Here is a 21810-nt window from a genome sequence, read left to right as displayed (position 1 = left end):
TCCTGAATTAGCGACAGGAAGAAGGCCCTGAGTCCACTTCGAAAGATGGACAGACGGCGGAGGCAAAGCCCCAAAGCTGGGACAGCGGGGCCAGCGCGGAGCGGAGAGGCACTTTCCACGTGTTCACCCACAACAGCCCCATTCAGCAGGTGAGGAAACTGAGCACAGAGAGGGTCAGTGATATGCTGAAGGTCCCACAGCTAAAGGAAGGACAGAGTAGGGATGGGAACCCGGGTGTCTGACTGCACGCTGCTCCCTCCCGCCTCCCCCTGGGGGCATTTGCAGAGTGCGCCCCACATGTCCTGACTGTGCCACCCTCACACTTCACCAGCAGACCTGGGAAGCTGGAAAACGTGTCCCTACCACCCCTCACTCTCGCCTGTCCCGTCTCCCCCTCCCACGCACGCACCCTCCCATCCTCTTCCCAGCTTTGCTTCCCAGCTGGGCCAGGAGCTCCTGAAGGGATAGGGGTGCTTCCCTTCTGGCCTCAGACCCCGTATTTCATGCCCCGTGAGTCAGGCATGAGCCCTGAGGAGACCCTCAGGACAGTCGTGATGAGACAGCACAGGCGTGGGAGCTAGGTGGCCTGGGTTATTGTCCCAGCTCTGAGACTTCCTCGCTGTGTGACATTGGGCAAATGACTTAACCTCTCTGAGCTTCACTTTCCTCTTCTGTGAAGTGGACCTACATCTCCTGGCCTCACAGGGCTGTGAGTGTCTGCAATGAGCCACCACTTTTCTTTAAAATGTATCTTGGATCCCCCACATCTCACCCCCCTGGTCCAAGCCCTGGCATCTCTTAGCTTGCATGGGTGCAACGGCCTCCTCACTGGCCTCCCGCCTCCATTCTCACCCCCAACAGTCTGTTCTTCCCCAGCAGCCAGAGTGATCCTGTCCAAACCTAAGTCAGATCACATCCCTCTGCTCAGCATCCTCCCATGGCTCCCACCTCCCTTCCTGGGAAAGCCAAGTCCTCAGTGCAGCTAGAGCTGGCCCTCTCTCCCCTGCCGTTCTGGCCTCCTTGACATCCTCTGGGACATCTCCTCCCTCCCTCACTCAGCTCCAGCTGCACTGGCTCCCTTGCTGGTCCTCAAACATGCCAGGCGCAGTCCTGCCTCAGGGCCTTTGCACTGGCTGCATCCTCTGTGTGGCTCAGAGATCTGCATGGCCGGGTCCCCTACTTCCTTCATTTGTATAGAGACTTGATCAGAGAGGCCTCCTCCCACACGCAGTCCTCACCCACTTTATTTTTCTTGAATGTGCTGATTTCAACCTACTTGATAGTGCTTATTTGTTCTATGTATTGTCTGTCTCCCCAGTGGAATGTGCTATAGGTTTTGTTCACTGCTGGAGTGCAAGAGCTGCTCAGCGACTCCTTGGTGAGCCAGTGAATGCTTGACGGGGTCAAATAAATGCATCGGGTCTGTAAATAGATTTGGTTATCGCTGCTGTCGTCATTGTTATTTCTTCTCTCGATGCTCCTGCCGCCCCAGCCTCAGGTGGAGCCTGGTCTGAGGACAGGGGTCCTGTGAGTGCGGTGGCCCCCCTGTGACCCCAGGTTTCCTTTACCTCTGGAGTGGCATCACTGAACCTCTTGCTCTTTCTCCCGATTCCCGGGATGGGGTGCCGCGGGCACGAGTGTCCCTAGGGAAGGGCTGGTGCTCGCCAGCCTCGTGCAGTCCGGCCGGGACGCGAGGCTGGCCTCCCTCAGCTGGAGCGTACGCGGTGGCGGGGCCTTTGTGTGACTCGAGTGGGGATCCCTCCCGGGGCTGCCCTCTTTCTGCAGGTGTGTTAGTAGTGCTCAGGAACAGATCTAAAGAGTGCGTGGGACCCATGGTCCTGGGTCCGAATCCCAGCTCTGATCTCCTTGCTGAGTGACCTTGCATGAATATCTGCCCCAAACTGAGGGGGAAACCGAGAGGAACGAATCGTGCCCCCTGACCTGGGAGCCCTCCTGGCCTCAGGGGCAGGACCAACAGCCTGCAAAGAGCAAGGAAATGCCTCAAGGCCGGGTGCGACTCGAGTCCCTCACTGAACAAGTATTTGGTGAGCACCTGCTGTATACTGGGACTGGGCACAAGATGGACGTGGTCCCTGCCCTATGGAGCTGACGCTGCCATGGGGGACACAGGCAATAAATCAGATATGAGTAAAAAGTGGTTTGTCCAATGATAAATGCTAAGGACAAAAATTAAGCAGGGAAAGGGGTGGGGGTGCTGGGGATTGGGGTGTGCACCTTTCCATAGTCACAGAGAGGATGATTTTTGAATGAGGACCTAAAGGGGAAAGGGAGGGAGGGAGCTGTGCAGATAGCTGGGGGATGGGCATTCTAGGCAGAGGGCACAGCAGGTGCAAAGGCCCTGTGGTTGAGAAATGGTGAGGCCAATTGAAGGAAGTGGAGAGACATGATGCCAGAGGTCACAGGGGACCAGTTGTGTGCCATGAGGAAGGTGGATTAAGGACGGTGAGGATGGAGGCAGGGATAGCAGTGAGGGGGCTGCTGACAGTGGCAGGGGTGGAGGAGGGAGCAGTGGGGTGCTGAGGAGCGAGTGCACTCAGGATTTGGAACCTGCTTCTGGTTGGAGAGAAGTTAGCCTAGCCAGGCCAGAGGAGTCAGGAAGGGCTTCTTGGGGAGGTGACACATGATGGTCTGAGGGAGTCAAGGGGATTTAGGGAGGTGGAGAGGAGGCCTTCCAAGGAGGAGGCCATATGGTAAAAGGAGAAGAGTGGAAGGACCTCGTTTACCCAGGGGACTGAGAGCAGAGGCTGAGATTCCAGGAGCCCTGGAGATGAGTCCAGATAAAGCAGCGGTCAGGCGTCAGGAGGGCTCCTGGTTCCTTCTTTCCTTCAAGTGAGGTCCTTTGGGAGCCACAGAAGGTTGTAGGGAGGGAGAGAAGAGTGATGTGATCGTTTCACAGATTATCGGAGTTGAGTTGACCTTCAGAAAGGGTCAACCCTCTGACTTTATAGTGGGGAAACTGAGGCTCAAAGCAGGCAGGGACTTGTCCCAGGTCACACAGTGGCCGTGTGATTGCCTCTCTCACGGAAAGCTTTGGGAAGAGGCGTTTGGTGGCATTGAGGGCAAAGTTGGAGGGGTCAGGAGCTTCTGGGAGACACAGTCTGTCTGGCAAGAAACCAAGGACTAATACTGTCCCTGTGGACATGGTCTGGGGTCCTACGATGCCCATCCCTTTCCCCTGTTCCCACCGTGAATCTGAGGACAGTGGCTTAGGTCCGCTCACGGCCGTGGCTTGTGTCTGTAATTCTGGCCCGCTCTGCTGCTGTTCTAATGGCCTGTGGTTGGATCCCAGTGTGGTGTGGATCCGTGATGCATGCTCTGCAGTTCTGGATCCACCATCCTGGGGCTGGTGAGACTAACTTTCTGGGCTCCAGGGTTTCAATCTTGTGTGTCCTCATGGGCTGTCACTCAGTTCCCAGAAGCGGGTCTCACTGGCTTGTGCCAAGGGAAGAGGGTGGACATGATACCAACTTCCACATCTGACCCAGACGAACCTTCGCCACCATCTGCAATGCTGAGCGGATGCCCTCCAGTGCTGACAGGGAGGTGGGGCCTGGGGTCACAGGGCTGGTCACAACCTGGGCGACCAGGTGGCATCCTGATGTGCCTCGAAGTGCGGGGCGCCTAGGCTGTCCAGCCTGCAGGGACGGCCACGTAGGGCAAAGCCAGGTGGGAGGGCACAGAGGCAGCGGTGCGGGGGCCCCGCCGTGCCGCCGCAGGCTGTGTGCGCCTCTGCTGCTCACGGTGGCGCGTTCGCTGTATTTCATCACACCCACCCACGCGCTTGCACGGGGACCACAACAGAGGCGGCTGTGCTTGGAAAGAACAGCAGAGCGGGTGCAGGGCGGGGCTGGGAGCCAGGCTGCCGGGGTCGGGCACAGAGCCCTGTGGCCTCGGCCCTCTGCCCTGCCTGGTGCGCCTGGGTCTCCGCGTTCGTAACATGGGGCTAATCGTAGTCCCCACCCCAGGCGCTGACAGAGGAGAGGGTTGCTGTGTGCAGCCCGGGGACAGTGTCTGCTGCAGAGTAATGCTTAATAAACTCAGTTATTTTTTCCCCCATTCTTCAGATTCCGTTTTTCTGCAATCTGAAAGCAAATGCCTGGCGCGTGATTGGAAGACAGGTCTTGTTCACAGAGCCCTGGCCAGCCCCAGTCTTGCAGTATTTTGGGAAGCTGTCACGCCCGCCCCGTGCCTGGGAGACCATACATCCACTTTACGGACGAGCAAGGTGCCTCGGCTGGCAGCACAGGATCTGAACCCAGACCTGTCAGCCTCTGCGCCTCGCCTCCAGGCCGCCCTCTCCCTGGGCTGTGGTTGGCTCGTGTGGGGAGCGGGGCCCTGGAATCAGGTGGGGAAGGGTGTGGCCTGGCCTGGCCCCAGCAGCCCCTATGGCCCACGGGGCCATAACTGCAGCGTTTCTGTCACCTCCACCCAGCACCCCGCGACTCAGTCGGCATCCTTGTTAATGGTGCCTGCCCAGGCATCTGTTCCTAATTATTGTGCCGTGAAGGCAGTGCCAGGAGCATTAACGGGCAGCCACCTGTTTCCTGGCAGGCGGCCCTGTTGGTGCACCTGTCGGACAGCCGCCCTGGCCCAGCCAGAAAATGCTTGGTGGCATTTTCTTTCTTGGCTCAGGAATGTCTCAGAACATCAGACATACCTACGGCTGCTTCCCCTGGCAGGGTGTGAGCCCCCCGGGGGGCTGCTCTCTGGCTCTTAGCCTCTGGAAGGTCTGGGGAGGAAGAGGGGCTAGGTTGTGTCGGAAATGCCTCCTCTGCCACTTGGAAGCTGTGTGATGCTGGCGCAGTCACTTTCCCTCTCTGAACCCTGGTGCCCCGTCTTTGCTACAGGGCAGCAAGGAGGCAGTGGTTCTCTACCTGGCACACACAAAGTTCAGATTCAGCAGTAGTCATTGTAAGCTCCCCAGGTGATTTCACCGGGACAAGGCGAGGCTTGATGGCCTGAGGAGGCCGGAGCTGCCTGGCATGCAGTCCGTGCCCAGTTAAGGCTGTTTCCCTGTGGGCAGCACAGGCCCAGCCCTTACCAGTTGGCAGGACATTTTCGCCTCCTGCGTCTCCATAGAGGAGCCTAATTGTTGGAGTCCTTGATCATCACCTCATTTTACCAACCGGGAGACTGAGGCCCAGAGTGGGGAAGTGACCGTGCAGAGAGCGGGGGCCGGCATCGGGGCCCAGGCCTTTGACCCGGAGTGCGTGCTTCTCACCTAGAGAAATGTCCGTCAGCTGTTCAGCAAACGCTTCACCCTGGTGGAGGAAGGCAGCCGGGGCTTCACAAGAAACCAGATTCTACCCAGCTCCTCACCTCCTTTGCCCTGACCCCGGTCCGGTGACCGTGTCCGAGGCCAGAGGACGGGGCCTCCTCTGCTCCAGGCTCTGCCCCCATCCCCCACCTGGCCGCTCCAGGCCGGCCCCCTCCCTGGGAGCCCCCTCCTTTGGAGTCCCCCGCCGCGGCTCCCTCCCTCTTCTCAGCCTTTCTTCAAATGTCACATTCTCCGTGAGGCCTTTTATGACCTCCGTGTTTATTTTTATTTTATGTTTTAAATTTTTATATACTTCTAAATGGCACACATAATGCAGGAGTACCCCTGAGGCATTTTTTAAAGGCTAAATCTCAGACTTTTTTTTGTTTCATCTCTATCTCCAACCAAGACTTTTTCTTAAATAAAATTACAATAACAGCGTCAACCCAACAGAATTAGCATAATTCCTCCATATCCTCTCATAGCCAGTACTCCTGCAGTTTCCCACTCGTCTCCCAAATGTCTTTTCACACTTGGCTTATTCAGATGAGGATCCAGCTAAGGTCCCTGCATGGCATTTGGTTGATGGCTCTCTTAAGTCTCTCTTAATCTATGAGTCCCTTCCCCCTCATTTTTCTTCACTCTAATTATTTCTTGGGGAAACCTGGTCATTTGTCCCGTGGAATGGCCTGGCGGTGTCATTTAATACAGTCTTCTGTCCCCTATACTTCTGTTGACTGGGTCTAAATTTGGGTCTGAAGCCGGATTTGATTCAGTTCCAATTTTGTAGGCAAGAATACGTCACGGGTGGTGCTGTGGGCTTCCTTCCACATCCTATCAGGAGGCGCATATGCCAGAATGTTCCCCTCTTGGTGATGCTAAGATTGGTCCAGGGTTCCAGTGTTGTCTGCCTGGTCCGTCTGTCACAGGGGCCTGTCATCCTTCCATCGATGGTCAGTGCCGGATCCTCACTGCACTAGGGCTGCCGACAGGTTCTCCAATCCTGGCGTTTCCTCTGCACTTATCTGCTGTGGCGCTTTCCTAAGATCGCCTCCCCTTTGTTAGGGTCCCCTGAAATGCCGTGCGCATGGGGAGGCAGGAGAAATGCTTCACTCTTCACCCTCGTTTTCTGTTTACAGAGTGATGATGGGGCCTTCATTACTTAAAGGGACCGGCGAGATGTTTTCTTTCTTTTGAGAATCATAAACATACCAATTTTTGCAGTTTTGCAGTCATCATTCTTTTTGATGCTCAAGTTGTCCCAGAATTGGCCAGTGGGAGCCCCTCAAGCCGGCTTCTGTGTCCTTTCCGCCTTCCCCCGTCAGACCTCGAGCATTTCCTTACTTTCTGGCACCAGAGGATGTCCGAGGATCAGCCCTGGACCAGCCACTTCTCTAAGGAACCCTGTGGGCCCTTTCAGTGGGAAAAAGTGTGAGAGGCTGTAGTCTGGGTTCTGGGCGCCCCCCCCACCCCCGTTTGTAATGGGCAGCATCTCCCCCTGCGCCCCGATTCCCTCGCCCCGCACTGTTTATTTCCATCGTGTGTCACCTCTAACATGCTGCAGCTCTTACGTGTTACATCTGCCGTCGACTCCGTCGTCCTGCTGGGGTGGCAGCGCTGTGGAGGCTGTGTTCTGCTCATGGCTGTGCCTCCAGGCCCGGCACACAGAAGGTGCTTAATAAATATCTGTTGAATGAGTGAATGGATGGCCTGTCCTCTCCCTCCACCGGCCTGAGGAAGTGGTTAAGTGGGGTCTGCCCCCCACCCCGCTCCTCTGCCTGGGAGCCCGGAGGCCTCTGTCTTATTTAGATCAGCAAAGCTGGGCGGCAGGAATGTCACCAGTGGGCCCATGGGGAAGAAAGGGCCGGGCAGAGAAGATTAAAGGCATGTCTGATGAGATGCTAATTTGTTTTGGGAAGCTGGTGGGGGTGGCAGCAACCCAGGGCCTCTGGGGCTTTGTGAGGCTGAGGCAGGGATGGGAAAAGCAGAACCAAGGGGTAGAGGCTGGCCTGGATCCCTCTGTGATCCTTTTCGTCCTATTTGCCCATCCTTGGGCTCTGTCAGCTCATTTTTGAGGGGAGTCATACGGCCCCACATTTGAATCCTGGCCTGGCTGCTTCAGTGGCTGCGTGACCTTAAGTAAGGGGAAGAATCTCTCTGTGCCTTGGGACAGAGAAAATGAGACTGCACAGGGAGGGCGAACCCAGGGATGACGACGGAGTGCAGCTCATGAAGGCCAGTGAACTGCAGAGACCTGCTCGGGCCACATGGTAGCCCATGGCCTGCTGGGACCTGAACTCAGGCTCCTGGCTCCCTGCCTGGCCTGACCTGCTGTTTCACTGCTGGTCTCATCTTTTTTAAGGGGTATTGTGCTCTCCCACAATCTCCCTGGGCTGCCATTTCTGCAGAAGGACCCCTGTGAAAATCTGGGGATCACGGAGTGGGGGCGCCTAGCAAGTGCGGCTCAGATGACAGGCAAGCTGCAGGTGGCTGGAAGTCAGAACCGCCATCCCATTCCCGAGGGCTGACTCTACTGCCTGCCAGAAACCCATCATCCAGCTGTGGCCTCCTCCAACTAAAGTCCAGGGCTCAGGGGCCCTGCTGAAGGCAGAGTTTGGGGAGCGTGTCAGTCCACGTTCTGTTATCCTCCATTCCTTCATTCACTGTGCACTTGCTGAGCCCCTGCTCTGTGCTGGGACCTGAGGGGAGGAAGACTGGCTGGACTAGTCAGGACTCACTCTTTCCGATCTGTTACCAAAACCCAAGGGAAACTGGCTTAAGCAAAGAAAGGAATTTGTTGGCTAAAGTAACTGCAAAGGGCTTTCACCGACTTCAGGCGCGGGGTCAGGGGGGTGGGGGAGCCAGTTGAGATTGAAGCGGGCTCAGAGAGTCGAGAAATTGAAAGAAGGATTTCTTGGAACTTCAAGGTCTGGCAGAAGTGCTCTTTTATTCAGAGAATAGCATGGAGTAGCATGGGGACAGGGCCCATGGGCAGTAAGAGCTGCAGCATGGGGACAGGACCCGTGGGCAGTAAGAGCTGCAGGCATGGGTTGAGGGTAGGGCTAAATTTAAGGCATAGGTATGTGAGTTATCTCTTTACAAGAGAAAGGAAATATTATGTAAAAAAGTCATTAAAATGGTATCAGTGTAGGTGGGGTCTGGTTATCGGGTGGTCCTATAACTTTGGATAAGAATCAGATCGGGTTAAGTCAGGATGGCCTATGCTTCCCGAGGATGCTATAGATCAGTATGTAGGGCGGGACGCCTTGGGCTTCTCTCCCTGGGGCAGCCTGGATCCTCATCAAGATGATCTGTCCTCAGGCCTCCATCAGTCTCCATCATCCTCCTCTCTCTCTCTCACTCTCCTCCGTTTGGGTGGGTGCCGCAGTGGGCACCAGCACCTCCAGAATGACCCCGCTTGTCTGCACCCCCAGAGGGAAGAATTTCCCTTTTCCAGGAGTTCACCCCGAGTCTCCCAACAGTCACTCCTTGAGTTGACTTGGGTCACGTGTGCCAGTCACCACGGCCGGGGCGGGAGATTCTGGCTGGTGTGCTCGGGTCAGGGGCCCCTCCTGGAGCTGGGGGGCAAAGCGCCACCCAGATGGAGCACAAGGGAAGAAAATGGGGTGATGCTGCCGGAAGAAGAGGGAACAGGAGGCAGAAACAACCGGGGTCCGTGCAGATGCCAGCTCTCAGAGAGCTCCTGGTCTGGAGAGGAAGTTGGACTGTGTGTGGGGAGGGAAGGCGTGTATTGAGCACCTATTGTATACAGATGCTCTGATATGTGGAATTGTAGTTTCCTCCCTGTGACCCTGTGAGGTGCAGGTTCCTGTCCCCTGTGTTCACATGGGGAAACTGAGACTCAGGAAGAGGCAGCATCTCCCTCAGCTAGGAGCTCTTAGCAGCCAGGGCCGTGTCCTCAGCTCTGCTCCCGGTGTGGCACCTAACACAGCGCCAGAGAACTGCCCAGTAGGACCTGGGTCCCGTGGGAGCCTTCTCCACATCAGCTCTGAGTGGCTGGGCCTGCGTGGCTTCTGGATGGATCCTGTGCCCCTCTAGATGGGGGAGACCCGTGAAGCCTTGAGCTCGGGAAGAGATGGGGAGACAGACCGCGAGCTCCCTCTCGTGGTGCTCCCGTCTCAGGCCCATCGCAAGGCCAGGTCCCCATTAGTAGGGACAACAGGGTCATGCACATCTCTCTTGGCTCCTTTTTCCTTTAGGATAAATTCTGTCCTGGGGCACGTCCGGCTCACCTGCCCCGCTAACTCAGCTGAGCCGCCCGGTCTGCCTGCATTCCACTTCAACTCAAGTTGGAGCTCTGCCGCCCCTGATGACCTCCGTCCGTCTTAGTGGTAACGCCCACATGTGTTTATGGAGGGCTGACTGTGCCAGGTGCTGTCTAGGGGCTTTCTGTTCATTTTATCTCGTTTCATCCTCACAACACATCAGGTACAAACTATTCTTACCCCCATTTTCCAGGTGAGGAAACCGGCTCAGACAGCTTAAGACAACTTGTCCATCACAGAGCCAGGAAGTCGTGGAGCTGGGACTTGAGCCAGGCCGTCTGGCCCCACAGCCCCTGGCCTTAAACACTGCAGCGCTGGCACTGGCAGGCCTTTAACCCCCGCTCCCTCGGCTGTGCTGGGCGGGTGCTGTGGACAGCCCCACCCCACTCCTGAGAGCTCCCTTTCTTCATCTGACCTCCCACCGCCCAGGGGGCAGAGGGGACCAAGTGACTCCTTTGCAACTGAGGAAACTCAAGGCCACGTGGGCAGGAGTTTCCCAGCTGGGCTCCATATCCAGGTGTGGGGGACCCCAGGTCCAACGCCCTACCAGTGGGCCCTGTAGCCTGTGGGGGTCTCTGGGGCGGGCGGAGCGGGACCTCAAGCTGGCTGACCCACCTTTCTGTCCATGTGTGGATCCAGCCCTGAGGCGTCCTCACTGTGGTGCCTGGGACGTTCGCAGGGCATCCTTCAGGGTGAACTGGTGACAGGAAACCCTCCAGGCCAGGCCGCCAGATTTCCGTGCTCTGACGTCTCAGCGCCCGGCATCTTTGCACCCTGACTCCTTGCTGCACTTTCCATTTCAGTGGATTTTGGAGACCACCTGGGCTGCTTCTCTTCTCCCCAGGGCCTGGGATGGAGGTGGGCAGTGGCCTCGTTCCTGCCAGAGCTCCTGCTCTGGACCTGGACTGTCGGGGCTCCTGCCCCAGCTCTGCCGCTTAGCAGTCTGCACGGCCCCAGGCAGGCAGCCTCGCCTCCCTGGGCTAAGCCGGCATCATGCTCGGCACAGAGCCTGGCACACAGTAGGGGTTTTACAAGGGCTTTTCTCTGGCCCAAATGTGGCCATGGTGTAGCCTGGTGGCTGGCATCTGGGACCCTCCTCTGCCACTTGTGCACTGTGTGAGTCTGGGGGCATCTAGTACCTCTTCAGCCTCAGTGTCCTCCTTTGGAAAATGACAATGACCCTAGGACCATCATGGTGCACTGTGAAGCTTGAATGAGATTCATGGAAAGCACCAGGTTCCTGACTTTCCTGCTTGACCTCAGCCCAGTCGTCACCTCACTGGACCTCCCGTCTCCACTCACACGCAGGAGTTGGGCTCCACACAAAATAATCTCAATATTACAGCAGCTACTTATTATTTATTGAGCACCTACTGTGTGCTAGACTCCACTAAGTGCTCTGTGTGCATGATCTCATACAGCCCTCACCGTATTGGAGACAGGAACTGTCAGCCCCATTAGTCAGATGAGGAAACTGAGGCTTAGTGGGGCACATCGAGCCAGGATTCAAACTCAGGTCTGCCCATGCTCTCCGATTTCTCCCGTCACTCTCCGTTTGCGAAGTCTGAGCTTTTCTCTTCAGTGGAGGAAGGGACGCCAGACACATTTATTGAGTTCTTGCTGAATGCCTGGAGCCCTCAGGGAGTCCTAGTGACTCCACCCAACCAGCAGTTGGGTGGGCTCTAGTCATCCCGTGTTACAATGAGGGTAACTGCAGAGGGCAACGCCAAAGAGGCGGGTGGCAAGTGCCTGTGCTGACTGCCCAGGACACAGGACCAGGGGACCCTGTCCTGTCTTTGAGAGCTCCTGGTCTTGGGGGTGTGCAAATGGTCGCAACCCAGTAGGAAAAGCATTGTTGGGATCCAGCAGGCAGGGGCTTCCCCAGGCAGGGATCTCTGAAGGCTGAGCACGGGTCCCCAGGCAGGGAAGTTCAGTGGAGCCAGGCCAGAGAGGAGGGGCGTTCACAGCGATCAGGGACCTCCCTCACCCATCCTCTCTCGGTCGTCTCTGTCTCCCCCCCCCCCCCCCCCCCCCACTCCACAGCATGTGCAAAGGTCTGGGGGCATCAGCCAGCCCAGCCTGTGAAGGAGAGAGAGGGAACTGGTAGATTTTGCCAAAAGAAGGAGTGGGCGAGGCTGAGCACTTTGGGAGGAGCCCTGGGTGGGGCGCCCCGTGGAGGTTTGCCGCAGGGCCGGGAACACCCCGAGCCGCACTCCCCGGGCCGGGACTTGGGTGGAGGAAGGGCCCTGCCGCCACCGGTGCCAGCCGCCGGCTCCCGGGAGGATTATCTATTTTAGCAACTGGGGGAGGGCGGAGGCAGGGAGCACCCAGCCTCTGCCAGTGAGCGCAGGCAGCGCGAGCGCGGAGGAGGCAGGGCTGCGGCGCCAGGAGGCTCGGCCGGCCGCCCGCCCCGAGGGCAAGAGAGGCGCGATGCTGGCGGTGTCGCTCAAGTGGCGGCTGGGCGTGGTGCGGCGGCGGCCCAAAGGTACCGAGCGGCCGGGCGCGGGGCGGCCCCTGCCTGCCCGGGGCTGGGCGCTGGGCCTGGGCACCGGGCGGGCTCTGCGGGCCGCGGAGGGTCTGGATGGAGGGCGGAGGCTTCCCCTGCCTGCCTCCCGCCCTGTCGCTCCTCGCTCCGCCTCGACCCTATCTCTGGCGCTTTTTGGGTTTGTCTGCTGCCTGTGTCTCCCTTCGGTGTGGGTCTCTTTCTCCCTGAATCTGAGCTTGTGGGTTGTGTCTCTCTGTCCTGCCGCCGTTTCCATCTCTCCATCTCTTTCGGGTTTGTTCCCTCTTTCTCTCTCCATCTTTTTGTCTGCCTGAGTCTCTCTAACTCTCTTTCTTTCTCTGTCACTTACCGTCTCTCTTTGGTGTTTCCCTCTCTCATCTTTGTTTCTCTCCCCCTCAGCCTCTGTCTTTCCTTGTCTTTCTCTGCCCCTCTGTCTTGCTCTTGTCTGCCCTTCTCGTTGCTGCTGTCTCTCTCATGGTCCCTCTGTGTGTGACAGTCTCTCTCCGTCTCTACTTTTCTGTGCCACAGCCTCCTCATCACCCTCTCACATGGCATGTCCCTTGTGGCCTTTTCTTTCCTCCCTGTTCTGAGCATGGGGTTGTCCGGTAGAGCTGGGCATGCAGGGGTGCTGTGTGTGTGTGCAGGGCCAGAGGCTGGATGTGGGGAGTTGGGGCAGGGGGTCTGTGGGCAAATGCAGGCCTTGGCCCTGAGCGAGACTGAGTCTTTGCTGAGCTGCCACGTGTAAGGGGTCCCATCCTGCACAGAGGGCCCCAGGAGAGGCTCCAGGTGGGCGCGAGTCTGGAGTGGGAGTGGGTGTGGGGAGGAGTGTGGGGAGGAGTATGGGGAGCTGGGAGTCAAGCCCCCAGGCTCCCCCCACCCGGGTTCCTCCTGCGGCTTCCCTGTGCCACCATCTCTCCATCTACAAGCTGGAGGGGTGAGGGCAAGTGGTGGATTCATGGTCTCTGTGCCTCAGACCTCAGAACTGAGAAGAATCATGCTGTTAGTAAGGACAACAGTAAGAGACATTAATTCAGCAGCACTGTGTGCCAGGCAATGCATTCACTCGTTAATTCCTGACAGCAGCCCTGCAAGGTTGGTCCTATCCTTATCCTGATTGTGCAGAGGGGGAAACTGACGTGCAGAGAGGTTAAGTAACTTGCCCAAGCCTGCACGGCTGACATCCAGAGGCTCTCTCAAGCCAGCTGTCGTAAGTGCCGTGAGCATTTTCTAGACTCTGAGGGGCATGCATCGGGAGGAGTAGTCCTGGGGTAGCAGGATCTGTGGGGCGGCAGAGGGCTCTAGGCCTGCACTGGCCCACGGGCAGCTGGTGGTCCCTGGAGGCCTGTTCCACAGGGACAGAGCGCCTGAACCTGGAGAGCATCAGAAACAGGGTTTCCCTTGGGGCTTTCCAGGGACTCCTCTGTTGGGACCACCCCCGGCACAGCCTCCTCACTCATCAAGGCCACTGTCCTGCTCAGCTCAACAGACCCTGAGGACCCACTGGGATCCTCTCAGGCTGGGTGGATAGACAGACGCGTCTGGGGCTGGTTCAGATTTGCACTTTGGTTGGAGAACAGCCAACTAAATGCCGTGGATCAGGTTCTACCCCTCGGAGGTGCAGGACGTGCTTGTGTTGTCCCGGAAAGACCTGAATTCAAATCCGGCCCCTGACTCTTAGGTCCTAAGTGGTCCCGCTCAGAACCTCAGTTTCTTCATCAGTAAAACGGATCCAAGAAAAGCCACCCTCCCTAGATGGCGGTGATGATTAGGAAGCACTGTTGGCAGGGCCCGGCCCGCGGTAGACTCCTGGTAATCTCGAACTCCATCTTCCCCTCAGCAGCCCAGCTGCTTGCTTCGTCTCCCCCCCACCCCACATACATGCACGGTGGACCGCGGTGGTCATGTCTGGGACCGGCAAGCCCCTGACGGGAAATAAGCCAAGACGGCAGAGGGAGTGCCCCCTGGTGGACTGAGGCGCCCTGTGCGCTGGCCTGGCATCTCTCCTGGAGCTCTACGGGGCTGGGGGGGTGGGGTGGGGGACAGGGGCGCGTGGGGCTTGCTGGCCCGCGCGCCCAGCCTGTGTGTCCATGTGACAGTGTGAAAGCTCAGGGAGAAGGGTTCGAGATCTGGGGAGCGGGAGGAGTCTCTTTTGTCTTCTCCCCGAGACTTTCTTAAGTGCTGAGCACGCATCTCCCCACCTCCAGCCCGTGTTTCCTAACAGGCTTCGTATTCCCCATCTTTCCTGGGTAAGACCCCCAGTTCCTCACCGTGCGATGGCTTAAGGGGAGTCCCTGGGCCACAGGGCCATCCGCAGCCCCGCCCGCGTCCCCGAGACTGGAATTCGAGACTTTGTTCAAATCTAGGAGCAGCCCCCCCTGCCTGGCCTCGCTGGCCCCGGCTCTGGCCACAGGCCGCAGAGGCAGAGCGGCACCTGGCACAGGGAGGGGATCAGCTCTGCGGTGCCCGGCGCTCGCTGCTCACCTCCGGCCCGTCTCAGGTGGTCCCCACCGTGGCCACCGTTGTCCCCACCTGGACAGTGAGGACACGAGGCTCAGGAGGGGAGGGGCCTACGGAGCTGGCCTGACCCTGATACCCCCGTGCTGGACCAGCTGTGCTCCGGCCTCGGGGGGCGGGGGCATAAAATGGTTGCCTTTTATTGAGAGTGAGAGCTTTCATTTCACGTGTGTTGATGTGAGGGAGGCAGGATACGCAGCACAGGGCACAGGCCCTGGAGTCAACCGCTGGGTGTAAATCCAGCTGTGCAGCCAGGGCAAGTGCCTTCACCACTCTGGGCCTCAGTTTGCCCGTCTGTAAAATGGGGTTAATATTGAATTAACTCACTGGGCAGCTGCAAAAATATTTTTAAATTGTTATTTTATTAAATATTGGTGATATTTTTAAAGTGTTAGGTGTCACAGCCCCAGAAGGGAATCACTTGTGGTTCCTGATGCAGAGAGCTCAGATCAGGGCAGAAACGATGTATAGATGGTGTCAGGGCTTCAGTGGGGTCAGGGTAGGGGGCCCAATAGGTGCCTGGAGAAGGAAGCAATTATTTTGCTTGAGAACAGTTAGGGAAAGCTCGCAGGCTGAAGTCTTTAAGGATGAGTAGGAGTTTTCCGGGCAAAAGGAACAGCTTGTACAGAAGCCTGGAGGCTTGCAAGGTCTGCCTCACAGAACTGAGAACTTGAATCAGAGTGGAGAGTGTCGGGGGAGAAGGGAACCAGGACAGAGGAGGCGAGAAGCTGTGGAGCTTGGACTCTCTCCTGGGGTCAGTGGGAGCCATGGAATGTCCTTGAGCAGGAGAGAGTGGAGGAGTAGCTTTGAGTGTTGGAATAGTCTCTGGCCACTCTGCGGACCACAGGCGGGGCTGCAGGGAGGAGGCTGTGCTGGGGTCCAGGAGAGAGGTGAGGAGCCAGGGCTGTAGGGTGGGCAGAATCGATGGATGGTGAGGCAGCATAATACCCTGTGCTGTTCACTCACTCAGCACATATCGATTGAGTACCTATTATGGGCCAGGTACTCTTCTCGGCCCTGGGGGTAGAACAGGGAACAAGACTGACAAAAGTCCCTGCCCTCATGGGGGCGACATTCCAGGAGGCATGACAGCCAGGGAGCAAGACAAGTAAGGAAAGTCGGCAGTGGTGGCGAGTGCTGTGGGGAGAGTGCGGGGCGTGGGGGCGTGGGGTAATGGGGTGTTTGGGGAAGGCCATGCTGAGAAGGTGGCATTCGGGCAAAGTCCTGGTGGAGGTGAGGGGGAGCCACGCAGCTATCCAGGGGGAGAGCGTGGCTGGCAGAGGCCACGGCCGGTGCACAGGCCCCCGATGCGTCTGCCCTGCATTATCCATTCCCTTGCCCTCTGCAAGGAGACTTCCCGCTGTCTCCGGCTCGCCTCCACATACGTCTGCTTCCTGGCATTTCTCACACTGCAGCAGCGGCAGGGTCTTAGATCTGACCCCCCCCCCTCAGTGCCCAAATGGCACCCGCTCCCAGGCCTCGGCCCTCCTCAGCGGGGGCACCAGAAGTTCAGCTGTAGCGTCTCAGCAGCGGGATTTCTTCCTTTATCAAGGAGCTAGGGATAAACCCATCCCTGGAATTGTTCTTGGAATCCGGCAGCCTGGAGCAAGCCTCTGGATCTGTTCTTTGTTCCCCAAGCATTTATTGGGCACCTGCTGTATGCTACTTCCGGTCTACTTTCTCATCCGCACAACAGCCCCGTGAACGGTGAACTAAATCACCCTTTGGCAGGTGGGAAACGGATGCTCACACAGGAAGTGACTTTCCCGGGGTCACACGGGGGGAAGGAAGTGGTGGAGTCTGTCCCCCACCCCCGGCTGACTTCCGAGCCCCAGGGTCTCACTACAGAGCCGTCTCTCAGTGGTCATTTACCTGGCCTCCCCGCCAGCAGCAGGGGGCCCCCGTCTGTCTTCCCCAGGCTCCCCCAAGGTTTCTGCCTTCCCTCTGCTCCCCCTGCCCCAGGACAGCCCTGCAGAGACAGCGTTGGGGCCCCCAAGTTTGCCCCTCCAGGCTGAGCACCCCCATCTCTCTCAGGACAGAGTCTTTCGCCCTCCCCACCAGGCCACCACCTCTGTCCATGCCCCAGCCTGTGTCCCTCTCACAGGGTCTGGCACGTCTGAGCAGGACAGGCCGGACGCCCTCTGATCCCGGCACACACTGTGAGTGAAGGTCCCAGTGGCACATTTCACCCAGCAGCACCAGTGCCGAGCTCGTCAGCCAACGTCCCAGCATCGTCCCGTTTGTCGGCTTGAGCGTTCAGTCCAGCAGGACCATCTGCCTGACTTAATTGCCCAGATAATTGTGAAGGCTGCCGGCCCTGTCTGCGTCCCTGGGGAGACGGCCTGATGGAGTGGAAAGAAGGTCCATCAGACAGGAGACTGAGGCCGACTCCACTCTCTGTGGTCCTTGAGCAGGTCCCTGCCCCTCCTGGTCTCAGTTTCCCTTCTGTGCTTCCCACCCCCACTCTGCTCTCCGTGGCTGGAAGGCTCTCTCTTTGCCGCTTCCCCCAGCCCCCCTCGCTCTCCTTGGGCTGACCTTGTCGCTCCAGCCCCCGCACTTTGGTGTCTTGGCCGAGGTGATGGTGACTCATACGCAGATGTGTGGGCAGGTGGGCGGGCGAGGCGGGGCGCATACCCGGCGACCTCTCGCAGCCACACAACTGGGGCAGCCGGGGTCCCTGCGGGTGGCCTTGGGGGAGGTCCCTGAGCCTCGCTGCATCTCGGCGCCCCATCTGCAGGATGGGTCTGTCAAGGAAGCTCCGTTTGAGGTTTGGAAACAGCTTGGGTCATCTGGGGCCCATGCTGGGGACTGAGGTAGGGGTCCTAGGCTGGGAGGTCGGGGCTGAGGTGGCCTCTGGAGGCCACACATGTCCCCCATTTTGCACATGGGGAGGTTGAGGCCAGCGTTGCTCAAGGTCAGCCGGCCAGTCAGAGTGGAGCCGGGCCTTGGTACCAGGGACCCGCTGAGCACCTGTGGTGCTGCTGCTGGAGGAGGGGCTGCCGACAGGCTGGGAGCACCGATGAGAATGCTCATCACCACTTCGGTATCAGGCTCATCCAGGGGTAGACGGGCAAGGAAGAGGGTGGGACGTCCAGGGAATTGACAAGTGAGGGGTGCCCGTGGGCTTTCGGGACCCAGTGAGGCACAACCAGCTGGAAGGTCAGGGAAGGCTCCTGGGGGAAGGGACGCGGGAGCCACCTGGGAGGACTGGCGGGATTGGCCAGGCAGCGAGGGATTAGGGAGAGTGCCTTCCCGGGGCCGCGCATGTGAAGGCTCCGCCAGCCTGGGAATCAGTTGGGTGCGTGGTGCTGGAGGAGGAGGGGAGGCACGGCTGCAGAGAGGGCGGCCAGTTGGGTCACGAGTTGGCAACTTCCCAGTGGTTCTTCCATAACAATGTCAAGGGGACCATGGATGCGGGGCCTCAGCCGACCCCAGAAATTTCAGGGTCAAGCCGTGCTCTCAAACAAGTGGCCTCTGCTGGGGCTTGCCCCCAACCCTCAGAGCGCCCCCACTCCCCTCCACCAGTGGGGGACGTGCTTCCCGGACCTCACTGGCATGTTCTGAGCTGGGCTGTGCAGGGTCCTTGGATGATGGGCCTTCCTGGATTATCCCCTGTCTGAGGTCCCTCCATTCGTCCCCAACTCCAGGGTTCTCTGTCAGTATTCGCGTCCACTGGGAGGGCACAAAATGAGATGAAACCGTCACACAGAGCCCTTTTGAGAACATGTCTACAGGACTGTGCTTAAGGCTTTGGAGCCAGACGCTCCTCTGGACACCAATTTCCTCGTCTGTAAAGAGAGTGATCCTCCCAGCCTCCTGGGCCTGAAGCCAAGGCCACTGAGGGGAGAAGCACGCTGAAATCCAGAGGGGATTGAAGACGAACATATGAGCGATGGGGTGAATGGCCACCCAGTCTTTCCAGCCTCACACCGAGGAGAGGCCCTCGGGATGGGAGGGGAGCTAGAGGGTCCCCACTGAAGCCACATCCAGGTTCTGAGCTGTGGCCTCTCCTGCCGGGCTCAGAGGCCGTGACCTGGTCCACACACAGCCCCTGAGTCTCTGCAGGGTGGTCCTGGGGTAGAGGGCCTGGGAGAGCCACAGGGAGGCAGGCTCCAGCTCAGGATAACAGACTGACTCTCATCCCTCACAAGTGTTTAGGAGTAGGGTGGGTTGCTCATAAAGTGGTGAGCTCCCCGTTTGTGGAGGTGTACAAGCTGTACCAGACAGCAGAAACCATAGGGTTGAAACCAATGAGCAAGACAATCGAGGGTCCCCCATTTAATGGAAAAGAACAGGTGAGCAAATACATTGGAGGAAAGGCTGGGAGAGGAAAGGGGGCCTACCTGGCAGAGTCAGGGTGGGCTTCTTGGTAGAGGCAGCGTTAGGTTGGGTTCTAAGGGGGAAGGGAGAAGGGAGTTCCAGGCAGAGAGAAGAGCCCGTGTAAAGGAGCTGAGGATGGAGCACTGGATTCTGGCGATCTGACCCTCAGCCCATCCCAGCTGGGGGCCTTGGCCAAGTCCCTTCCCCTCTCTGGGCCTCAGTTTCTTCTCTGTAAGATGGGAGCAGCAGTGCCCACCCCACAGGGCTCTTGAAAGATTCTATGAGACACTACATAATAAAGTCTGAGTACCCAGTAGGCGGTCCATAAATGTTAGCTCCTTCCCTTTCTCTGGGCCATTTTCATTTGGATGGCGGGTAATGCTTGATCTGGAGGGTGGATGGTGGGATCCCGGGTACAGCGTTAGCCCCAAGGTGGAACCTGGGCTCAAGGCTGGGCCCTTGGTCTCTGCTCCACAGGATGCGGGCTGGGCCCCCCTCCCAGACCCTTGTCGATCACCAGCCGCAAGGGGGCGTCGCTCTGTCCTGACTGCCGTGTGCAGAGGCTCCAGCCCCTCCTCGCTCCTCGGGGCAGCTCGTCCCGGGAGCAGCCACACAAGCCGGCTGTGCCCCACTCCCCCAGCGTCTCATTGGAGGGGGCTCAGGAGAGCCTGCCCCTCCCTGAATGTTGTCCACATGGTGGCCACAGTGCCAGGCAGGCCCCATTCAGTGCACTCTCCTCTGACGCAGACCTCTCTGTCTGCCGGGACCCACCCCAGCTGCCTGTCCAGCCTGCCTGCTCTTCGTGCTGGCTGGTGCCTTCCCTACACACACTCCACACCCTCCCACCTCCCCGCTTTGCCCGGGCTGTCCCCTCTGCCTGGAAGGCCTTTCCCGCCTCATCTTTGAGTGTTTGCTTCCTTTGTCCCTTCAGGCTTAGCTCAAACACCACCTCTACCAGGCAGCTCTCCCTGACTTCCTCTGGGCTGCCCTGCCTCTTTGGCGCCCTTTGTTCAGGTTGAGCTCTAGCAGGTCCATTGGGGCGTAGTCCCTTCCACAGGAGACGCTGGTGTCCTGACGTTATGTATAACGTTCTCAGCATGGAGTAGGTGCTGTGTGAGCAGTGGCTGGGCCTCGAACCCCGGCCTCTTGCCTCCATGCTCAGGGCGGGGCAGGGCAGGGCTGCTGCCATGGCCACATGGACATCTTGAGATTGGGACGCTTGATGCTGCTCTTTCCCAGGGCTGAACCCTGACTACTTGCCCATTTATTCTCATGTTTTTCTCTTTCATGTTTTGCTTGAAAGGCAGCACCAGGGCGGGTGGGCAGAGTTGGAGCAGATGTAGGGAGGAGGGTGGCTGAGGGCTGACCCCGGTCCCAGCCCAGGGACTCTCAGTGCCCAGGCTGGTCAGTTTTCTAAGGCGCTTGGCTGACCTCATCCTTCTCTCCCTCTAAACTCTTTCATGGCTCCCAGCGCTTTCAAGAGAGAGCTCCAACTTCTTAACTTTCCATCCGAGGCACTGTTGGTTTTTTATTTTTAACCCCAGGCTCTGGGGGTTGAGCCGAATTCCTCAGCTCCTAGCACACATGGTCCTGGGCCAGCCTAGCACCCGCTCTGGCTCTGTTTTATCTTATGTTTTCTTCTTCCTGCCCTGTCCCCACTCCCAGTTACCTCCCTCGAAACTGTCGCTCTGTGAAGTAGGTCTTCACGCACGCATGAGCCCTGGCTGCGTGTGAGTGAGAGCTCGGTGTGTGTTTTTAATTCATACAAATGATATTACAGGGACCGTCTCATTCTTCCTCTCTCTCCCTTCCTTCCTTCCTCCTCCTTCCCTTTTCTCCTTCTCCTTCTTTCTGCCTTTAACTTGACACTATGTTTTCTGAATCTGTCCACGTGGCTGTGCTTCTGAGAGCTGTGTCCTGTTCCGTGGGGCGCGCCCACCACGCGTTACCCGTCCCCTCCCCCAGGATGGAGACCCCGGTCACCTTCCAACAACATTCCCCCTTAGGGACCCAAGGCGGGAATCACTCTTGGATAACTGCCAGGAGTGAGGGTGCTGGGTCACAGCATGGGTCCATGGCTGCCTCAGTTTACCCCCGCAGGGCCTGTGACGCCCCATCCCCCATGCTCCCCAGCACCTGGTTGTGTCTGCATGTCTCATCTTGGCCTTTCTGAGAGTCAGTGGGGGCTCGTCGGTCCCGATCTCGTTCCTGGTGTCTGCTCATAGTTGAGGCTGTTTCCTCTTTCTTGTTCTGCATCAAGGCGCATCCTGAGTCTGTGCTGTCTGACCTCTCCCGCCTCCATTGCAGGCCGTCCTTCCAAAAGGGCTCTGATGTTCAACTGAAGGGGAACCTGAGGCTCAGGGCAGGAGGGGGCTGGCCTGAGGCGCAGACAAAATTGGGTTCCAGGTTTCCTGCCTCTGAGGTGCCTGGCCCCTTTCCTCCCTTCTGGTCCCCGCCCCCCCACCCCATGCCATGCTGACCCCGTAGCCCGTTCCCTCCTGCCACTGTTTGGAAACAAGTCAGGTCCCTCAGGCCCTCCAGGGGCTCCCTGAGCCCCCTCCCACTCCTCTCCAGCCGAGCGCCCCCGCCCTCCCCAGACAGCCACGGCACCAGGGGCCGCCCTCTGCTCCCCGTCCTCTTGTCTCAGAGCGGGTGTCCCCACTCCCCTCAGCACCATCTCGGTTACACACCTGTGTCCGCATGTTTTCTCCTTTGACCTCTGCCCTCCCCTAGACTGCAGCCCCAGAGGTGGGCTCTGCCTCTTCTTTGCTCACTTGGCGACCCCGGGCCCAGCTTAGTTTCTGGCAGATAGTGGGTGCATGATAAACATTCTTTGAGTGAGCGAGTTACCAGAGAGACAGTCACCTCCACGTGCCCTGCATTCAACAGTTTTCCGGGTGTTCTGTTTA

At 58.4% G+C, this 21810-nt stretch overlaps 1 protein-coding gene across 2 annotated transcripts in view; it reads left to right on the top strand.

Moving 5' to 3' along the window:
- The window catches only part of GRIP2 (glutamate receptor interacting protein 2), a 100927-nt gene that overhangs the window by 27386 nt on the left and 51731 nt on the right, over positions 1-21810 (top strand). The window contains exon 1 of one of the 2 annotated variants that reach the window (XM_044754821.2): positions 11908-12049. The exons of the other annotated variant lie outside the window; for it this stretch is intronic. Coding sequence (XP_044610756.2) covers positions 11995-12049 — 55 coding nt within the window. The 5' untranslated portion in view covers positions 11908-11994. Of the gene's footprint in view, positions 1-11907; positions 12050-21810 lie in introns of those variants that run through there. 2 annotated transcript variants of the gene reach the window in all.

This window comes from Equus asinus, chromosome 21 (genome assembly GCF_041296235.1).
Source record: "Equus asinus isolate D_3611 breed Donkey chromosome 21, EquAss-T2T_v2, whole genome shotgun sequence".
Taxonomy (NCBI): Eukaryota; Metazoa; Chordata; class Mammalia; order Perissodactyla; family Equidae; genus Equus; species Equus asinus.
The sequence above is the reverse complement of the archived record's forward strand: the minus strand, read 5'-3'. Positions and strand labels throughout refer to the sequence as shown.